General features: G+C 41.3%; 1 protein-coding gene across 1 annotated transcript in view; it reads left to right on the top strand.

Moving 5' to 3' along the window:
* The window catches only part of ACER3 (alkaline ceramidase 3), a 54,972-nt gene extending 34,318 nt beyond the window's left edge, over positions 1-20,654 (top strand). Inside the window, exons 7-11 of the mRNA XM_083819515.1 lie at positions 6,796-6,854; positions 10,025-10,126; positions 12,545-12,649; positions 14,015-14,060; positions 14,288-20,654. Coding sequence (XP_083675641.1) covers positions 6,796-6,854; positions 10,025-10,126; positions 12,545-12,649; positions 14,015-14,060; positions 14,288-14,341 — 366 coding nt within the window. The 3' untranslated portion in view covers positions 14,342-20,654. The remainder of the gene's footprint in view (positions 1-6,795; positions 6,855-10,024; positions 10,127-12,544; positions 12,650-14,014; positions 14,061-14,287) is intronic.
* Positions 20,655-21,249: the final 595 nt, after the last annotated feature.

The raw sequence follows: 21,249 nt of genomic DNA, 5'->3' as shown, positions 1-21,249 counted from the left end.
AGCTGTAAAGCCTCATTTTCTGCAATACATAGTGCCATCGCTTGTCAAAACGTGCCTGTTGCATCAGCGGTCATAAAAATGATGCACGTTTCCTGGTGTTGGATTAGTAAACCGATGATGAATAAAATAAATTTGCAACTGCTCCAAACAATCTCTCCTAGAAATAGGAATTGTGACTCTACCTCTAGATAAAAAGATAAACTTGCATGGTTTTTTGATCACGTTTATTAAATTCCACCCGCCCACCCCCTGCTTACATTTTTGGCAGGAAGATGTTAGCCAGGGTGAAAATGGCATTTTCTGATGCTTTTACTGGGATAGTTGTAACTGGTTTTGAATGAAGTAATTTAAAATAATTTTGGTAATAATAGCAGAATTTACTACTTTACATTGGACCGTTGTATTTCTTTAATTAATCTACTTAACCTGTATTTATTGCAAAAGTAGATCACAGCTTCCCTGTTTGAGGCATTCATATAGGTATGGTTCAATGTGCCAGATATTAAGAAGATAAATATTACGACTTCTCTGGAACAGTGAAATAGGGAAACTTTAACCTGTTGCCACAGACCATTAATTTTTTGCTTCTGGTTTCTCTTAAGTTCCAAATATAAATTCCCTGTTGTAATTTATACATAAGGAATCAATGTAGGAAAGATTGAGGCCCATAAAATTGGTGGACTCTTTACAACAACTCTTACTATATTGATTTTTATGGAGAACGTACAATTAGGGCCAAATATCAAATGTCCAAGAACTGCGCTCATTTTTTCCTACCGTTTGCCAAATGTGTTGTAAATCCGGAGGAAACATTTCTGACTGCGCAGCTAAGCAAGGTTTTTTTCTTAATATTTGTCCTCTTTATAATTTCAGTAAGTATTTTCCATCTGGACGGATTGCATAGACTTGAAGTAAGGTTAAGTTTTAACTTGCAGTCTTAGTCCCTAGCTGTATTGGAAAGCAGCATTAGGACATAAAACAGCACTTGATTCCTCTAGGTGTTTGTGATCATCATCATTGTCAGCCTTGCAAAAAGGGGAATAGTTACCTGGACAGCTTTATATTCTTCATTGTTACAGCGTGTTTCTTCCCCAAAAGGCGAGCAAGAAGAACGGAAAAGGATTCTATTACATTTCATAGCCAGGATCCAAGCCTTACTTTTCAGTGAATTGCTTTCCACTTTCCTTCCCAGCTTGGGCTCATAAACTGCATATTGCCAGCAGGGCATGAAGGGGATTTCAGTTTATTATTCATGGCACAGTGGCAACAGAGACCAGCTTCTTTTTCTCCATTCAGACATTCCAGGTCTGTAAGGTGGAGCACCGAGACCCTTAGGAGGAAGGAGATGCACATTTTGGTCAGTTGGACACCGCACATTGTTAGAAGAAAGCGCTCGTCTGCCTGACATCTGACCTTTTTTTTCTTCAGTTTCATCAATTAATCAAACAAAAGATTGCACTGGTCTTTACAAGCTTGTATTGGCTTGCTTATGTCAAAATCACTGTGGCTAAAGCACTGTTACCTAATTTCTATAGTGCTAAAGAGACATAGGACCCAGTTTTACGGTTGTTCTCAAGCCAGCATGATTGCCAAGGAAAACAGTTGTGGCCTCTCTCCTTTTTCCCCCCAGCACATAAATTTACTCTCTGATGAGAATTTTCCTGGGGATCTGAACAGGTTAAAGCTTTTCAGAATTAGTCTTAAATCAGTTTAGTTTCTCATCCCTGTTTACCACGTGTATATATGCGCTTATAGGAGGAAAGGGGCGGGGGAAGATTGGCTGTTGGTGCGGAGTCATCCCTATAAAGACAAATATAAGACAGCTCTGCAAGTAGAAGAAATGACCTGGAGAGTTAAATTTTTAGAGTCATGTCTTACAGGTGGCCTTCTTTCTAATATGATATGGCCTAGAAAGCTGTCATCTGCAAAACATGGCTTTCTATCTGGATTTATTTACCTGCTACGTACCACATGCTGCCTGTATGTCTGAAGTGGTCAAAAACCTCATGTAGCTGGTGCGCCAAGTTATAGGAATAATGAAATAAAACTAAAAAACTTCTTTTCATTTGCGTAATCATCTGCTTCAAGAGTTTGAAGAAAGATTTTCACAGAGATAATTAGAAGGTAATTAGAAAATTAGATGAAATGTTCAGGTTAACCTGATAGCTTTTTCTGGTAGCTGCTTTCTCTACATTAGGAAATGCAGTTTAAAAAAAACATCTTTTGTATAGACGTGACAGAAGTGTTGATATGTTCTCCCATGAGAAACTAAGCAAGCTGGAGAAGTAGGGCGGTATGAAATTGCAAATAAGGTAAGGGAGTGACTAAAGGAACATGAGTGAGGGAGATGATGAAAGGCAGTCTCAGCCTGGACTTCCTCAGGATCAGTAGTGGAAGTGTTTTTATTTAATGACCTGTAGAAGGAAAAAGACACCTACTGATGAAAGTTGTGAAGATACAAAGTTCAGAGACAGCTCTGAGTACAGAGGAGGATGAAGAGAGAAGTGGGAGACCCGGAGGACTAACTTGATAAACAGGGGAGTGTGTGAAATGCTTCCAAATGGAAGAACAACACGCAGTGATGGGTGAATACCAGCTATTACTGCTCTAAGTGCACAGGTTCCTGAAGGAGGAGAGGAGGAGTGTGTGCCTGGATGCATTTGCTGATCACAGCATAATAACGTGGCCAGTGAGTTATCTGCAACAATAACAATAAAAATGATAGAAGTAAAAAAGATGGATCAGATTTACCAGTTAAGGTGACTTTAGGTAAGAGGCAGAGAGTGGGTGTTGGAGGAAAGGGTATTTCATTTGCCTAAATGAGTAAAATTGTCTTCAGAGGTGTTTTAAACATACAAATGCAAAGAAGGCAGCAGAGGGACTTAAGGTGGTACAAAACCTGTATTTTGAAGTGCATTTGGGAGCCTGAAACTGCATGAAGAATATGTTGTGGCAGAGCACAGCTTGTTCAAGCTTACAGGACTCCCTGTTTTGGAGAATACCTGTGGGCAACACTTGGTGTCCTGCAGCTTTCCGGAGTCCCTCCCTGCTGCTAAGGCAACAGTTAGTTATAGACTTTGCCTTAATGTATTGTGCTTTTTAGTGGAACTTCTTTCTTTCTGCATTCTCAGGATGTCAAGCAGTCTGTTAAAAACGAGTTTTTCAGGACATGTCTTCACCACACAGCTTTTTATACTTAGACATTGCCCTGCTGAAGACCAGGTGTAAACCGAATTTGAGTGAAATTTTAGTTACACAGCCTTGCTTCCAGAAAGCCAGTACAGCTTTCATTCTAGCTGGTACCTCTACCTGCACGATAGCTTAGGGAACGTGGAAAGATGTTCAGGCTCTGCAAAGGACCAGCACTACAAGTCATTGAAGGAGAACCCAAGAAAACCTCAATTTCCAGCTGCAGACCATGTCCCAGAAGCTCTGGAAAGCTGCTGAGCACCGTGCAGCTGCAGGGACTTGGATGTGGTGTAGCCGTCACGTGCATGCATCCAAACAAGACCAAGGCAGGTGAATCTGGATTAGCTCAGTCGTGAGCTGTCAGGGCAGCATGTAGTGCAGCCATAAAACTGTGCAGAGTTTGCAGTGTTATTTTGAGGCAATCCCTTCCTTTTTACCTCTGCTCAGACTTCTTTCCTAGAACAGAACATGTAGAAGTCTGTTTTCTTTGTTGTAAAATTCAAATACAGTTTTCATCTTCAAGTACTTAAGCTATTTCTTGATAGATGGTTTGTATATTAATAGGGAAGTAGCGGCATCCAGGAACCCAAAATCTCTGTGTGGTTTCCCAAAGTGTGCGCTAATATTTGGGGCTGATAAATTGACGTTACTAACAAGGAATGGGCGGAATCAGAAGAAATGGAAGTGGAAATAACGGCCTCTTGATGCTTGGGTTTTCATGTGTCACTGAAGTAATTTATTAATTAAAGAACAACAACAAAGGGGACTAAAGGAATTGAGAAACTTGAGCAGACCTCTATAAGGTAGATGTCTTGTGTTTTATTTGGTACTTTACCCTTCTTTGGGTGGACAGATAATGCCTGACACGTTTTTGGCATGGTTAAACTAGTAAACCCAATGGGTGGCGAAGGAATAAAAGTAAAACGCTGCTCCCCAAAGTACAAACTAGGTTACGCGGCTCCGTTTATAGGCGTCTGGTGAGGAGCAGCTGTAGTGAGACGTGCGGCTGCAGCCTCGGCGTGTCACAGCATCACCTCCTCGATGTCCGCCTCCGGTGCGCAGAGGACTGGAGCACGCAGAGCAGAACAGTTTGTTGTTCCAGCCTTTTCACAGGCTTTTAGACACGAACGTGTTTTGCTGCTAACAACCTATTTGTGTGGGGGAGCGGAAAAGGCAAGAAATGGAAGTGTCAACTCTGGGCAAGTTTTTCTTCAGTCACTGCAAGGTTTCCTTTTTTTTTTTTCCCCTCCTCTCCTTCCATTAACACTTAAGCCTGACCTCTTTTACAAGCCATTAAGCAACTTGCTAGGAGATACCGAGCCAGTGGCTCTGCAAAAAAAAGCTTTTCCTAGCTTTTGCTTTTCCCTGCTTTTAGCAGCTGCAAAAAATCACACTTTTAGCCAGTGTTTTACTTTAACCAGTGTTTTACCTGGGCTTTGGGCTGCGTTTCTCTAGACATAATCTAGCACTATTTAGCTCCTTGTACAAAGAAGCTGAGAGCAAATCAGTTAAATGATAAAAGCTTGAGTGTACTCGTGCTCTAAACCAGTGTGATAGAAGTCTCTCGCTTCATGGGTAGGTTTTTCTATGTCTGTGATGCAGAGGAACGTTTTAGCAATGGAAATTGCAGGTGAGAAGAGAACAGCAAGGAAATGAAGTTGAACTGAGGAGCCCTTCTACGAGATTTCTTCCTCCTTGCCTTCCCTCTCTTAGGATAACTGACTGGATTTGGTTAGGAAAGCACAACAGGCTCTTTTAAATGAGACTGACAGAGTAAAATGGCACTTAACTTTTAATTGTAAATGTGTATTTGTCATATGGCGGTGTCTTTTTAGGGAAAACTCTCCCAGTGCTGAAGAATTGGTGAAGCACCGAGCCCACAGGCAGCCCCAGCCCCATGTCCCCTTTCCAGCTTCACTTGGGACTGGTCAGCCCTTAATACTCCGGCCGTGTCGAGCGGGATTTTTTCTCATTTATGTGCCGTACCCCAGGCAAGGGAACTGGAATTAGTTTACAGTTTTTGTGTAGAGTACAAGCCAGGACTAATTAGCCTTTCAAATAGTTTTGCTTTGTTTAGCTCTCGAACAGAACACACAGTAGCAGCGGTTTGGTTACTGAAGTTATTTGATCTCTTGCTGAACGCAAATAAAGAGCTGCTGTGCTGAGTGACTTTACATAGTCAATATTGGAGCTTACTTTCACCTGTTGCCAAACATAAAGGCTCCCTTGTCTGTCAGGTTCCTTATATACGCACTGATAACGTGGTGTGCGCTGCTAACCTCGTCCTTAGAGCTAAAACAAATTCGGAAATTTGCCTTTATGGACATTTTGAAGGGTAGGTTTTATTTCACAGCAGTCTGTTCTGTGTCAAATAACTGCATGCATGTGCTTGCAGGGCAGTAATAGCTGAATGCCCCGGTTACAGCAGAGCAGGAGGTATTGCTTGCCTTGAAGACAATATCGTCTAAAAGAAAGGGATTAGGAAGTTGAAACAACATTGTAAGGACCCTGGTTTGCAAACCAGTACTCTGCGAGGTTTAGTGTCTTTCGAAAATACACAGCAAAGGTTCCTCATTCTTCTGGGTCATGTAGAACGAGGCAGAGTTAGGTGGAAGTTCACTAAAAGCAAAAATGAGAAAGGAAGGTCAGGGAACGAGCAAGCGAAAAATAGCGAGGGCCTCATGGGTCACTGGAGAGGGGCAAAGAGCAGGGCAGGGCTGCTCGGAACAAGCTGCTTTTTGGCAGGATGAAGGCTTTGAGAATAAAAAGGATGGGGAGTGAAGTGATGGTACCGGTGTCAGATAATCCTCATTGCTTCTGCATCACCGGTCAGGCGTGATGCTTATCTTTAGTCTGTGTGTCTTGAAGATGGTGTTAGGTGCATCTGAAGTTTGCAGAAAAATAAAAAAATAAAAAAATGGAGAGTGATTTGAAGATCACAAGGCGGAAAACAAACGATTACCTCGACCTTTTCTATAAGCCAGGCTATTGCATTCAACTTCATGGAGCCTACAGTGAGCCAGCTTTTGCTTGTGGAGCTTTTCGGAGCACGCAGCCTCCTCGCTGTGTGCTTAGATTGAATCCCAGCAATGCGGATTAGTCGATTTAAAAGCTTCCTGCAAAGGTTCTTCCATGCTGGTGGTTGGTGTGGGCAGAATGTGTGCTCTATTGCAGTGTTTGCTTTCAGGAAAAAAAAAAAAATACACTTCCTTCACTAATATTTGATTAATAACTTTCAAAAGTGTTTTCAGCTGGTGTTTATGCGTCCCAGGGTTAAAATGTTCAGATAGAGAAGAAATAATAGGATTTACTTACCAGTTTGATTTCAGGATGTTTATCGAGTGCCATCTAGCGTTTGCTGTCTGTTTCAAAAAAATGTTGCTGTGGTTTTACCCTGACTTTTCTTGTGATTGCATAAACAGCGTGGTTATAATTTTATTTTTATTTGAAACTTCTATGGAAGCCCTGGAGAGAGATGTAGCAGGGATGCTATTTTCTTGAGACTAAGAAATTGAAATCAAAGTCTGCAAAAAATGTTATTCCTGTAGTGTTTTATAAAGTCTCTTGACTACCACTTCTGAATTTTGTCTCTGTTTTTATTTACAGATCATGTATGGAACACTAGTTTCCATTATAGTTCTACGGTCTGTTTATATAGTATTATGGTAAGTATCATTATGTATCATTATTAACCCATTATAAGATATAACTTAGCATTTGTGCCTTTTTTTGGTGGGCTTAACATGAGAAATGAGCAGTGACAAAATTTCTTTAACTAGGTGTATGATGGTAGCTCACGTGCTCTGCTTGGTTAAAAGGAACTGCCTCCCCTCTCTGAATTTTCTTGAAGCCAGTGGGTTATCATTAAACAAAGCTGCTATCTCTGCGCTTGTGGCCAGTGTTCACTGCCAGGTGCTTTGCTAGCAGCTCCGGCTGCTAGCCTGGGACTTCAAGGGGGACAGAGGCTTTGTCTTCACAGAGCTGGATAAAATGTGAGACCTCTTGCAAGTGTCCAAACTCTAATTTTGATTCTTGGAGACAGGTAAGAGCTTAGCTCTGCAGAGCTGAGCCATTAGTTCACGTTTTCCTTTCCTCGTTCCATCTCAAGTATCTAAAATTCAAATGTAAAAGATAACAAACAAAAAGTTTAAATGATAGTTTTCGCTACAGTTTTGAACAAGTAAAGTTAGGTATATGTAATGGAAATTGTACTAAGAGGTACTTACACCGAACAAAAGGAATTGAATGTTGAAACGCATTGAGAGGCATCAGAGCACAGAGTTGGTGTATAAAACTGAAGAAAAAGGAGTTGAATCAGTACTGGGATAAATATATTCCTGTAGCTCTCGGGCTCAGTCGGTTCCTGTCTCTCCCCTGTGAACAGTCGGCTTTCTCATGGGTTTGGGTTTTGCCTTTGAAAATTGCTGATTTCTTTCTACTGTGTCTTCAGGCTAAATCTGCCTTTTGTTAACCTTTGAGTTATACACGGAACTGTTCAGGAACACAAGGAAGAATGCAACAAAAGGTGTGAACTTAAAGTGGATTCATTGAATCACCTTTCAATCGCAATTTCAGTTAATTTAGCTTGACTTTCCCCAAGAAATCACCACAAACCAAGCATAAATGTTCACAGACTGCTATTGAGAAAGAAAAACTTAAAATTGATTGCATTTGCTTGCAGCTGTAGAAACCATAACCCATTTAAAGAAACTTTTCAAACCCATAAACATGGAAATTTTAATCCTAACCTAGAGATCTTAAGGGGCATTGCCTTAATTTACTTCCAAGGGGAACAAAGTTGAATCAAGTTTAAGTAGTTCTCATTTTGTTCTTGTAGCTTTGGCCATTTAGATTGAATTTCTTTATTTCTGTGTAGACAAGCCCTTGGGCCTGCTCTCTTTCCAGCTCTGCAAATTCCACGTTTGTGCATTTTCATTATTTCTGCAACATTTCACAGTTTCCTGTTACTACCAACACAACCATCCTCCCAGGGTATCATCCCTTGTTTTTCTCCAGTAAAGTCTATGAAGTTCTACCTGCTTTTTTCCCCTCAATTTTAGGGGTTTGGGGGTGTATTTTGTTAATTAGCTAGATCGCTTCATTGAAACATCACTCTACATAAGCTATGCTGATGCAAATTGTGGTTAGAAGGTTGGGATGGGGAAAGATGTTCTGGTAGGGAAGCTGTGCTGACCTGGTGGTGCCCTTTCTCTTCTACAAGCCAGCCCTGAGTATACTTCTGGATTTACTTCCTCTGCATTGCTGAAATGCATTTCTGTCTTCCTGTTCGTAGCCCTAGCACTTGTCCAAGCCTGTTTTAACTCATACATCAACTGCTGTTTCTGCTTTTCTGTCTTATTTCCTTAATATGCATTAACTTTCTATCACTCGTATTTCTTAGTACAGGCTTGGAAGTCACTCTGAGCTCAGCACAGAAATCTCGAAAGGCAGAACATAATTCCTGTCAGGCTGCTGCCTCCTCTGGTCCTCGCCATTTGTTGTCATTCCTGCTTCTTTCCCAGCTTTTCATCTCTTGGGTCTGCTTCCTTCCCAAGATTATGACTTGGCAAATGTTGCCCTTTGTTCACAAAGCGAGTTCCCTGTTAATGAATGATGCCAGCCTCTCTGATGCCAGCCTCTCTCATATTCCCTCGCTGCCCCCCCCCCCCCCCCCCCCATTAATTCCCTGAACAATTCTAGCTGTAATTACCTAATTACCAGTGTGTATAACATACCATTTAGTGCTCTTTCATGTCCTGGGCTTCCTTGTGTCTCTAGAGCACTGAGTTGGGAATATTACAGTGTGTTCTCTGCCATGCACCACGCACAGCTCCATGCATTTATTAGACTAAACAAATGATCGTGTTGCTGGTTTATATTGGCACTACACGTGTTGTTAACATGTGTAACTTGTATCTGGTTAGTTCCACGTGGACATTTCACTCGCCAGCGCTCACAGCTCTGAAATAAATCCTTGTACAGCACGGTGGAGGAAAAGCAGCTCAGGAATGCGTTTTAACCCAAATATCTACGCTGTGCGTTTTTTATAAAAATCACTCGAAGGGTATTTCATGGCAGCTTCTTGGGGTTGGAATTGGGCTTTCTTTTGGACTTGCTAGTGGGAAAGGAGCAAGTGCCAGCAGCTTCGTGTAGGAAGTTGACAGTTCCACGGTCCAACCTGAAGGCAGGTAGTGAGGGTGAGTTTATTAACGATGCGCTTTCTTATAGCTGAGTCTTCGGTATGGTTCTTAGATCCTAAATAGGACTAATTTGTCTTAAAATGGAATTATCATTTTTCTCTTGCCAAGGGCGGTCAATGATAAAATACGATATGAAATTATTGTTTTCTAAAAGCATTCATTTGGTTCGTTGTTGATCATGGCGGTCTTCATTCACAAAAGGCTACGGCCATTCTGAAAGACCTTATTTGAATGAGTTCCCTCCTATAAAGACATTCTGTATTGGAAATGAGCCTCTTCTCTTGGGAGAGTCCTAATTTGTAACATGGTTAATTGTTAACTGGAAGATTGTTCATAGGACTGATAAATACCTTTTAGACAACTTCAGCTTTCCCACTTAGCAGAACAACTGTAATGGAGAAGTTAAGCCTCCAAAAGACCAATCCTAGAGAGTGCTAATTCAGGAGAAGCAGAAGAGGTAAAATATAATAGTTAAATAGATGAAATTAGAGTTTAATATTATTTTTTTTCTTTTGGAAAAGGTATCTTCCTAAATTAATCAGTTTACTTGTATGTAATTGTATTTATGTATGTTACAAGCTGCCTTTAAAGCATCTTGAACTTTATATATGTATTTTTTTCTTCTTTCTCTCTAGGGTATACCCGTGGCTTAGAGGTCTAGGCTATACATCTTTAACTGTATTTTTAATGGGATTTTTTCTCTGGAATGTGGACAACATTTTCTGTGATAAATTGAGGTGAGCACTTTCACTTCGTCTTAATGATCTTTTAGCATAAAGCTTTGTTTTTTCTGTGGTGTATGTTGAAGTCTTCATCTCATAGTATATATGATACGCTGCCTGCAAAACGTTCGCAAGTGTTTTTATCCAGTTTGCTCGTGACTAGATTCAACACTGAACAGCTCTTTTAAAGGTTTTCTTTGCCATGAATAGATTCCTTTTATTTTTTTATAATTGATATTTCTCTTTAACTTCAATTTAAATTGAGGGAAAGTAATGTCACTGAAGTAATTTTGAGGATCCGTGGCATACAAAAAGTCTGCTCTTCACACCTGATTTCATCTGAATGAGATTTTAATCCTGCTTTTTTTTTTTGGTTTCTGTTTCCCGGGAAAATATCAAAAGCAGCAGTTCTGCAAGTTAAAGAAATACCTGCTGCAATCTATCTGTCACCAGTAAACAGCAGCTGTTGGAGTGTCTGAGAAAGAACAGTAACTCTGAGACAGTGCATTGTGCTTGGCTGTCATTATTAAGCCTGAAGTCTTAGCACTTAGAGGAGGCCAGGAAAGACTTCATTTCTGTTTAGTCTATTGCCAAATGTTGGCTTTTTTTATTAAAAAAAAGAAAAGTCTTCCAGACAAGCCCACCATCTTGTTGTAAGGCTACATATTCTGTCCGTGCAGGAAGGAACACCAGTCCAACACGTTGTTCTCAAAATATGCATTCCCTGGAGCTGAGCAGCTTCATAGCCAGCACCTCTCTTTCACTTAGTGCTCATGCTCCGCCACATGCTGGTGGAGATGGAGACGTTGATGCCAGCATCCAGAAAATCTTATCCTGACTCTGTGATGCACTGTTACACACTTGAATCTGTGGTGCACAGAGCTCCTAGTAGGTTGCTTTGTCAGGCTCAGCTTGTAGCATGCTGTAAAGAAGTCCACTTCTGTCCTTTTTGGCTCTGTAGACCCTGCACTATTTTGAATCAATTGAAACTTAACTCTAGCAGGGTTTCCATTAAACGTTTAAAAAATATACTGAATATAGTACATCGTGCCACAACTCTGAAAATACCTGATACAGCTTGATACAGTTATTTGCCAACACAAATAGGTGGGTGTACAGTGACTCTGCACATGCTGGCATCCAGGTGGATTTTTGCAGCTGCATCACATCGCTGGTGAGATCACAACCCCCAGCTCTCTGAGCTTGCTGAGCTGCTGCTGGAGCTCTGTGGGGCTTTGGAACTTGCTCCTAGGCTCAAAGGTTGCAGCAGCTGCTTAAGCGCTTTTTTCCATCCTCGTTTTGCAAAGGGAAAAAATGTTAGCATATCTGCTGCTACACTTGTTTGGTTATGGTGCTTGGAAAAAAAACAAAACATTCTTGTTTACTAGCTTTAATAATCAGATGTCTGCAGAGCCTTTGAGTTCTACAGGTGGTATTATAACTTGAACCTTTGGAAAAAAATATATTTTAGTTCCTTGTAATTTTTTATTTGTTAAAGATTTAACATGTGAGTCATCCACCCACCTGCTCTTTTGGGTTTTAATGTTGAAAATTGTGTTTTGATGCAGTTCTTGTTTTTCCTTATTTCATTTAGACTGGAGCTGATTTAAAAATAAAAATCAGGAGCTTCTGAATTTGAGCTTTGAGATTTCTTGCCATCTCTGGTTCTGAGGCTGTGCCAGGGTGATGGTTTGGGTGTTCCTGACTGAATTGAAGCTGTGTTCACGTCCGTAGCTGAGTGGCTCTGGAAACTTAAGCAGTAGCTCAGGGATTAGCATTTAGTCAGTTACTAGACACTGTAACATCATGCAGTAAATAAGTATTACAGAAGCTGCAGGTCTTTCTTCCTTCACACCTGCAATCGTTACTATTTTCCCTCTTTGTTTTGACTGAATGTGAAATAGAAGTCAAAAAAGAAGCCAGGCAGGTGTAAATGTTGCTTCACCAGCAACCAAACAGACGTTACCTGCAGGAGAAAGAAAGGGCAACTTAGTTCTTTCCCTTTCTTTCTCTGTCTCCATTTAGCCTCTTCCCAAGTGGCTAATGCCTCATAACTGTTCAAAATATAGAGCATTTTGGCAGAGTATTTCAGACCCTCCACCTTCATTGCTTCCTCACTAAACACCCGTTTTTTCCCTGTTTTATAATAAGCCACAGATGGCCAAGCTAAGCCCCCGTGGAGCTGGAGGAAAGGTGGAGTGGTTGCCAAAGGTGAAGCAGTGATGTCAGATTGTTCTCTCTGACCGTATCCTCAGTGTTTCTTCCTATGGACAGTAGTTGATAGGGTTTTGGGGAGAAGAACGACAGCACTCATTTGAGACTGTGGGATGCCATAAATATGTTCTCTAACGTTTTACTGCAGAGGTAACTGATCACTCAGACCCGAGATTGCTTAGTTCTGAAAAACAATTGCGTGGTATTTCTCTCTTACAGGGCACTACGAGAGAAGATGCCTCCTGTTGTGGGAGCCGTGACACAGTTTCATGCGTGGTGGCATATTCTCACAGGCCTGGGCTCTTACCTTCATATCCTGCTAAGGTAGGAAATGTTTTCTAAACCGGGTGATCATAAAGCAGTCTTAGGAGGTTTCCAAGGTTCAGATTTACTTCAACATGTTGTATCGACGAGAAGAACGGGAAAATGACTTCTTACTAAACTGGAGGAGGTGTGAGTTTTCCTTTCCTTTTTGTTACTGATCTGTAAACTCTGCAGAAGTAATGTATGTTCTTCAAAATATAACCATCAGTCTTTAAATAGCCATGCTTCTTCAGGAAAATGCAATTCACAAGTGGGAACTCTAGCAGTGCAACTGCAAAATTATTTGACAGTATATTTCAAAAATAAAAGCTATTAATATCTTTGTTCTTCTGCAGCAATCCTCAAGTGCTTAAATACGGTTTAATTTTAGAAGCGTAACTCATCTTTCTGATAAGCGCTGTCACTCCTGAAAACAAGCAGGCATCATGCTGTAGTGCAGAAGGGGTGACAGCTGGAGTGGTTGGAGCAGAGCTGTTCCCAGAAGTGCAGGATGTTAGCTTTAAAAGAAATCTTAAAATGTTTAAAAGCCTAAATTAGCAAGTGTGCAGCGAGATTTCTGGTTTTTTTGCTCTATACCACCATCTACTGGAAGCAAGAATGTAAGCTGGAATCTGAAGAATGGAGGTAGTATGTTCAATATCTAAATCTTTTACCACTTAACTGTAAGAGAGTCTCTAACAGGTATGTTCTACATAGTTGAGAAAACGTGATCACATACCAGTTTGAACGCCATAGGCAAAGTTTTTCTAGCATGCTTGCACAGAGAAAACAATTTGTTTTCTCCTTCCTTGGGGAGTGCACAGATGCCTGATGTCTGTCCTAACCCAAGGAACCGCATGCTTTCTCTGCAGCAGTTTCCCTAGTGTTTTCTCAGCCACACTGTGGCATCGCTTATGCTACCTGGGGAAACGTCCACGTAAAAAGTGAGGTCATGCTCAGGTCTGCTGAGAAAAGAGGATGGGTAAGAACAAAAATGAGATACAGAACCCAGCTATGCTTTTTTATTATTTCTATTGACATCTGCGTTTTGTGGTAACACTGATGAAATTACATCCTTCCAAACTGACAGGCTCTAACCCCTATTCAGTCTTTTCTTTAGCAGAGAGAATTTACTTCTCTGGTATCCCTCTGCCTACGCACATAGCTGGTAGCGTAGATCAGTTTCTAATAGGAATCTAGCACAGTGGGATTCACTGTAGGCTAATACTCCCTATTTTGCATAAACTTAGACAGAATGGGTAGTTCTGCAATCCCAGAAGCAATTATTTTCTAGCTGGAAAATAAATCTGGGATTGGAACACAATTATTACTTTGTATGCTGTTTTATGCATCAAATTTCAAGCACGCTCTCCTTCTTTTCCTCAGTTTATACACAAGGACACTTTTCCTGAAACACAGGCCAAAGGTGAAGGTAAGCAACCAGTGTTTTGTTTCCATTCATGAGCTGCAGCATTCAGGTGTCTCGGGCCTGAACACGCACTGAGGCTTGCTTTTTGTGCCTCCTTAGGGTATTGTCTTCAATACCTACTTGCATTCCAAGAAAAGCAGCTAAAATATTGTTAACAGAGTTGGCCTTCTGTTCTAGGAGAGGTAATATTCCAAGAAATTTTTCCACTTTTCATGTTTTTCTTTTAACAGTTTGTGTTCGGGATATGGCCTGTTCTTCTCGTGGAGCCACCCAAGAAGCTCTGACTGAGACCCAGGCAGTCCCACGCAGCCCCCTGGCCTGGCTGAATAAAGCGATTCAACAATTGCCATGGCTGGATTGTCAGAATCATGGATCTGTTCGAGTATTGTTGCTATCAAAGGACTTCTCGGTGTTACTAGGCCCGCCAGCCAGAGCAGAGCGAAGAGTTCGCACGCTAGGGAAATAATGTTTAGTCGTACAGCTTTATTCTAAGTTGTTAAAACAAAGTTTAAGACACAATATTTTTCTGTATATATTGTATAGCTGATGATACTGAGCTAATATTTCGTGCTGGTCACAGAAAACTAACCATTTTTGAAGTGGGTTGCGTAAGTTTTTCATTCAGTTGTTCTTTCTGTGGTTTAAGCTAATATTAGTAACTGAATGATTAAAAAAAAAAAACAGGTCATTGATGGCCAAGCTAAGTATCTGTGTGGCCTATAGTGAGCTGAATGCTTAACCTGAACTACTTTAACCTTGCACTTTTATACAATTAATGAAGTATGTAATGGTTGATTTATGGCTTTATTCTAGCCTTGCTTCTCCACAGCCTCCTTTGCTGTTTAAGTTTTAAGCAGAAAAGGTTGGGATACACGTGCCATTTAGGTAATTTTCTACCAAGTTTCCGTTTTCTCTTTAGTCCAGCTGAGGTACATCCCGGAGGATGTTCCAGGCTGTGACCAGGAGAAGACGTTTACGATGGTGAAGCATTATAAGGGTTCTTGTTTGTGTATGGAAACAGAAATCCTGTTTTGTTTGACCAGTGATCCATCAGGAGAGTGCAGGATGACTGTATAACCACAAGAAACACTTCTAAAACGTTTTATTATTTACATGCCTTCCTTTTCTCTCCCTGCTTTTCATTCCCTGTATTCCATTCTTAGTACAGGTTGACAAGCACCACACATGTGTGCTTGATAGCTTTGAATTCATGCCTTTCCTATTTAACGAGTCTTAAATATTGGTCTGACTTTGAGAATTGTCTTCTTATTCAGGAATAATGAAGAAAGAGGAGTAAAGAACAAGATTTACATAGAGGAAACCCCAAAATATAATTGGCAGTATTTTGTTTGCTTGCTCTTAATCTTTCCATTACACAATTTCCCTGTGGAAAGTTGAATGCTTTTTTAAAAACAACCTTTGGCTCTTAATCGGGTACAAACCCTCTGATTTCTGCAACCTACTCAGCTGATCAAAGTTAGTCAGTAAGCATAAAACATTGAACTAACAGTTTTTCAAAATATACCTCATATTGGAGGCTCTTGTTTTGTCTCCTCAGATCTTGGGGCAACTACTGGAGTTTGTCTCTAGGCCTCCTGGCTGCCATGCTATGCAATTTCTGATGCTCTGAGGGATTTGTCCTTCCTTGCCTTGAAGGAAAAAGGGAAATGCTCAGACTGATTGGAACTCCCGTTCTGCATTGATTTAAAACCTGCGCGCAGCAGCAAGGCATAATTATGTAGCTATAAAGCTGTCTCCAGGATCACAAAATTCCGGCTAGTGTAAGCTTCCTTGCTCTGACTAGTGGAAGAAGTCAGACTGAAATCTGTGTTGTACAATCAGTGATAACTAAAATGGTCTTTTCCCTTTTATGTTTTTTTTTTTCCTGCTTGTGACTTAGCTGCATCCTCGATGTCCATCAGTAGCACCCTTACTGGTGCAAGTCTCCAAACAAAATCATTGCTTTTGGATCTGGTGACTGGCCCTGAGCTCTTGGGATCATGCAGACCCAAACTCAGGGCTGGAAAAAGATGCTTAACCTTGGATGACTTCAGCAAGGTTTAAGCACGTGCTGAAAGCAGTATATTTGCAACCTGTAATCAGCAAACCACTATAAAGATACCTGAACAAAATTTTTAAACAAACCTGTTGTCCGTAGGCTCCAGTTCTGGGAAATTTGAGGGGTCTTCAAACTGAAAGAGGTTGGAACAACTAGCACAAAGGGAGGAAAATGCAGGTTTGGCCTAGATGTCTGTAATTACCCAGAAGGCACGTTTTTTTGTAGAGAGATTTGAGAACCATTTTTAAAATGTAGCTTGAAAATAAGTGCCTGCCTATTCATCTCCAGGCTCTTTCAAGTGTGTTTCTGCACCCTGTATCTTATTTTCTTGTTTAGTATGTTTACATGCTCCCATAAATTAGGGGAAAGAGTCCTGTAAAAGGAGCAGCACAGCAACTAGGTGCATCAACAATCACAAGTGACATCTGCTAGACATGGTAATATTTTTAAGACGACGAACAAAACCTGTATTTTATTGCCCTTAGTTTTGTTTCTGGAGGATCTGAGGGCTCTGCTTTTTACTTCTGCATAACTGCAGAAGTCACAGTATTCTACAAAGCCACTTTCTTACTGATAAAGCATCTCTATAATGATATATTTTAAGGAAATTTGTAGATTCTCCCACACACTCGGAACAAGGAAGTACACGGTGTTTTCTTCAGGTCCTGTTGAATTGTTAGGATTTAAAAAAAGAATAAATGGAAAAGCTCTTCTTAATTTTATGCTGCTGTTAGCTTTTCATTTGGATATCCTTTGTCACTGATGGTTTTTATCTTAAAAGCTTGTGCAAATTGTGTTGTTCTTTCATTCCAAATGACCGACGGACACCCTCCCAGTAGCCTTTCTTTCAGGTTATGTTAGACCCTGAAGAATGTAATTTATATGCATATCTTTCTAAGCATAAGTAATCTAAAATTATGGGTGCTTCAGGTTGACTGCCTTATTGTAAGTGATATTGAAAACGGCAAGCCAATTCTAGCTTCATGTCACTGAAATTCAGAATAACTTTTCTAGTGCCTGGAAAGACATAAGTCTTCACGACTGTCACTTGTTAGATGTCTTTTAGACTGCTTTTTATTTCCATCACTTGAATTATGTGCTGAGTTTTTTTCCCTACAGTCTTAAGAGCAGCATATCCCAAACTTTTCTTGCACTACAACTTAAAAGGTGGGTCATCTTTGATCCTATTTTTTTTAAGTAGGATTCAGACAGCAGCTACTTTAAAGGGGATTACAGAAATAGCAGGTGGCTTGTAAAATGAATCCTACAGGCTGTGTTGGACAGACTTAATGACAGTGATAAACTCTTCAATTCTTCAACATCTATGAAGAACCAGGAAATTATCGCCTTGAGACCATCGGCTTGGCGCAGATCAGCAGCTGAGAACTTCTTCCTTGCAAGTGGTAGAAAAATGTCAAAACAGCTCTCCCAATACAGATCAACTCCATACTTGACGCCAGGAATCAAGGTTCTCTGGGTACAGCTCCAGACCTACGTTTTCAGCTATAAAGAGGAGACGTGCGAAAGAGAAATCTGCCACCAGGAGGATTCTTGTCTGTGTTTTGGAGGCGGCGTTTGAAGCTGGCTCGCAGTATTAGTCATCTCCGGACCTCATTCTGTTGCTTTTCCTTTTAGCACAAGGAAGCTGTGCTACCAGCAAGTGTTTAGAAGACTACCCCGTAGTCAGCATTGGATTATGCAGTCTGTCACTTGCCAATCTACCTCTGTCTTGTATTTGTTCAATGCCTGTGCCCTTAATTATGCCTGCCTGAAAATGCAGATGCTGGAGCAGCCTGCAGCCCCTGAGGTTTGCAGCAGTATTGTGTGGATCTGTGGCTGACTGCTCACGCTGCACAAATGTCCTGACCCGTTTGGTGGCTGTCAGGCTCCTAGGTATTGCTCTGTCTGCTCTTCCTCTGCACCCAGGAGTCTGGTTTAGAAGGGGATGTGAGTAGGAGGACTTCAGTGCAGACAGGTGAAGTGAAACCTTTTTGGCACTATATTGTTACAGTTAAAGCTAAAGTGATGCTTACAACTTGTTTGGCGTGACTTTGGAAAAGATGTGTTAGGAAATACTGTTCTATAATTAGTTTTAATTCTCTTCTAATATTGGGCTGTGTTCATCCTCAGCCCCGCCTTGTTTGGCTGAAGGGAAACTGTGCGCCTCGAAATGTTTGATTCTTTGGCCATAGTTTGCTCCCAGCACCTGGTTCCTAGCAGCTGAAGGAGTTTTTCAGAAAACTCATCTATGTGAAACTCATAACAAGAGTGTCCTTCCAGTATCACTTGTGTTTCTCACAGCCACCACCACATTTTTTAGCTTGCATTCAATAATTCCAGTAAGACAACTTTTAAACCTATTTATCCCCATGGATTTTTTTTTTTTGTATTTAATAGCAGGTGGTAACAACTGAGTGTAATACTTGGGAGTGGAAGATGAGCTGCAATGAAGCAGCCCTGCTGTTTTCTTCAGGACACCTCAAAATCCAGGAACACACTATCACTTTGGTGGACTGTGTGCCCCATAATTTTAATTGACATATCCAGGTAAAACAGTTGCTTTACTTTAAAGAAATCCGACCTTCCCATCTGCACTTCTAAAGTAGGCGGTGGGAGGCTTTAAATGCAAGGCACTGATTAACTGTGAGGCTTTCTTAGGAAAAGGGATAAATGATGGAGTCTTTATTACCCAGGAGAAGCGAAAGCCAGAAGGAGATTAAGAAATTGTACATGGAAAGAGAATAACGAAAGATTGAGCACGGAATCCCATAGTATTATGTCAACCACCCTCTTGATATCTGCACTTTAGATACTTGTGTAACAAGCTTGAATGTTTTGCTATTTTTACATTTAACTCTTCATGCTGCCTGCAGTCTTTACTGTAGAGGTGATGGAATGACGTTACATTCAGTTCGTTATAGATTTTCAGCTGTTTTTTGAGGCTGGAACGTGACACGAGTTGTCTCATACATGAACAAAAATGCTTTTTACGCATCTGGAACACCCTCTGCCAGTTTTGGGATCCTGTAAGGTAACTGCAGAGATCGTACTGGGTAACCATTGAGATTGGGTTGGGGTTTGTTGGTTTGTCTCACCCAACCACTGCCTGCTGCTGCCAAGTGCCTGACCTCTCTGTTCTAAGTCTTTTCTGAGAGCTGAGGCCATGTTTTTCCCCAGACAAGGTCCTTGGTAGGTTTGTGTTTTGTTCAATATTGTTCTAATGCAGGAGTCGGAGTGCTCCTCCTTTTAGTTGCTTTGCAGAAACGTAGCTCTCCTCTTCCTGGCTGCAACCACGTGCCTCCCAACTCCATGTCCCTGATGCTGTTGGGTCATTCCCGAGTCTGGAAGCTGCCTGCTGGATTTAGCCCCGCGTTTTAAATCAGTGACAGGCAACGTGAAGGCACAGCAGTCAAACGAGCACTTTATGCAGAGCCCCATTTACTTACTGGAGCTCCCTGCCTGATGCTCCAGACAGTTCATATCTACATTTTTGGGGGCAGGATTGGTGCCTGAATCTCATGCTTTACTTCAGAACTCTCCATTTATACGTGTTGAAGGCATCTAGCTTAGATTAAGCACCTAACAGCAGATTTAAGACAAATCAAGATGAGAATCCAGCTGCTGCACGACCCTAAACCGGTGCCTGCAAAAGGTTTTGCTAACATTTCGCACAGGTTGAGTCCACACATCTGCCTGATGCTCAGAGCAGGTTGTTGAGATTTCTCGAATGAATCTTCAATAAAGGGTCTTCCCATTGTTTGTCCTTCCTCACCAGGACACGGGAAGATGTGTAAGCACAATCCGAGGTTCATCCTTCTTTCCCCAAAGCCCTGGAACAACATAGATCTATTTCTTAAAACCAATATTGTATAGAAATGGGCTTTCCAACGTGCTCATAGAAATCATTTTGGTAGCATGATTTGCTAAATTAACACCTTGGTCAGTCCCTGCAGAAGAATAAATATTACTCCCTGGATTTTGGAAGAGAATTTCAAGCAGCATAAGCAGTAGTTACTCCTCAGACTGATCAGGAACTGTTTTTTTTTTTCTTCTTGATCTTCCAAACTGACATTGACTCTTTGATGTTAACTATTGAACTCAGCTTCGTGCACTGATGATGCCTTGTTTACTGTCATAGCACATAACATCTGCCTGCCTGTAAGGGACGGGAAATAGCCGGCGCGTTATGTGACCAAACTTTTTAACGTTGACACTATTTAGCTGTAATATTTTGTCCTGAAATTCAGCATATTGTTGCGGAGATGGATAAATAACACTGTGACAGATGAAGAGCAGTTGACTTGTAAAACACAGCTGCATCGAGCAACGTTTATTGACAATTTTCATAATACTGAACTGCTTCTTTGTACCAGAGCAACTGGTAACTAACATTAGGCTTCTCTGTATCAGCCTGTCTTGTTTTGCAAACACGGTAGCTTTGTATATTTAATGTATTTCATTTGTTACTCATGCTGCAGTCAAGCACTAATTTGTGTCTTTATAGTTCAAATTATTAAAGAAATTTGTTTTAAATATAACTTTCCCTGGGTGTTTCCTCGCTTTTGTGTTGCGCGGGGCTGGCTGGTTCGTCTGGATGCTGATGGGTGGCTGGGTGCCTCGGGTTAGATTGGAAGCCCCCTCCAAGCATCCTCTCTTGTTATACGTCCAGTGAAGGCATTTATATTTTTCACAAAGCCCCAGTTATGTTAGCTCATCTCTGTGGTCATGCCATTAAAATTGCCAGCTCGTTTTTGGCAATTCTGCTCCCGTGGAGCACACACAAAAACAATTGCAAAGCACTGCTACGGAGCACGCAGACACCTCTCGGTTTGCCTTTTCCTCCATGCAGTGAGAGCTTGGTTTTGTTCTAATCCTGCCCGTGCTGTTTTTCTCTAATCCAGGACCATGCGGGATCCTTTCCAGAGATGCACTCAGAGGATCTCCTTCCCCGGGGAGAGCGAGGAGGAAGGGGAAAGCCACCTGCCTGCAGCCACTGCAGTAAGAGCCCCGTGGTAGCTCGGTGAGCTGGGCTTCCTGCCTGCAGCCAGCTACCAAGCACAGAAACATCTTAAAAACATCTTAAAACGAAGAGAGCTTTGAACTCCAGTGCAAGGCTCTCACGTTTCCCCAGTC

This window comes from Anser anser (assembly GCF_964211835.1).
Source record: "Anser anser genome assembly, chromosome: 1".
In the NCBI taxonomy this organism is placed as follows: Eukaryota; Metazoa; Chordata; class Aves; order Anseriformes; family Anatidae; genus Anser; species Anser anser.
The sequence above is the reverse complement of the archived record's forward strand: the minus strand, read 5'-3'. Positions and strand labels throughout refer to the sequence as shown.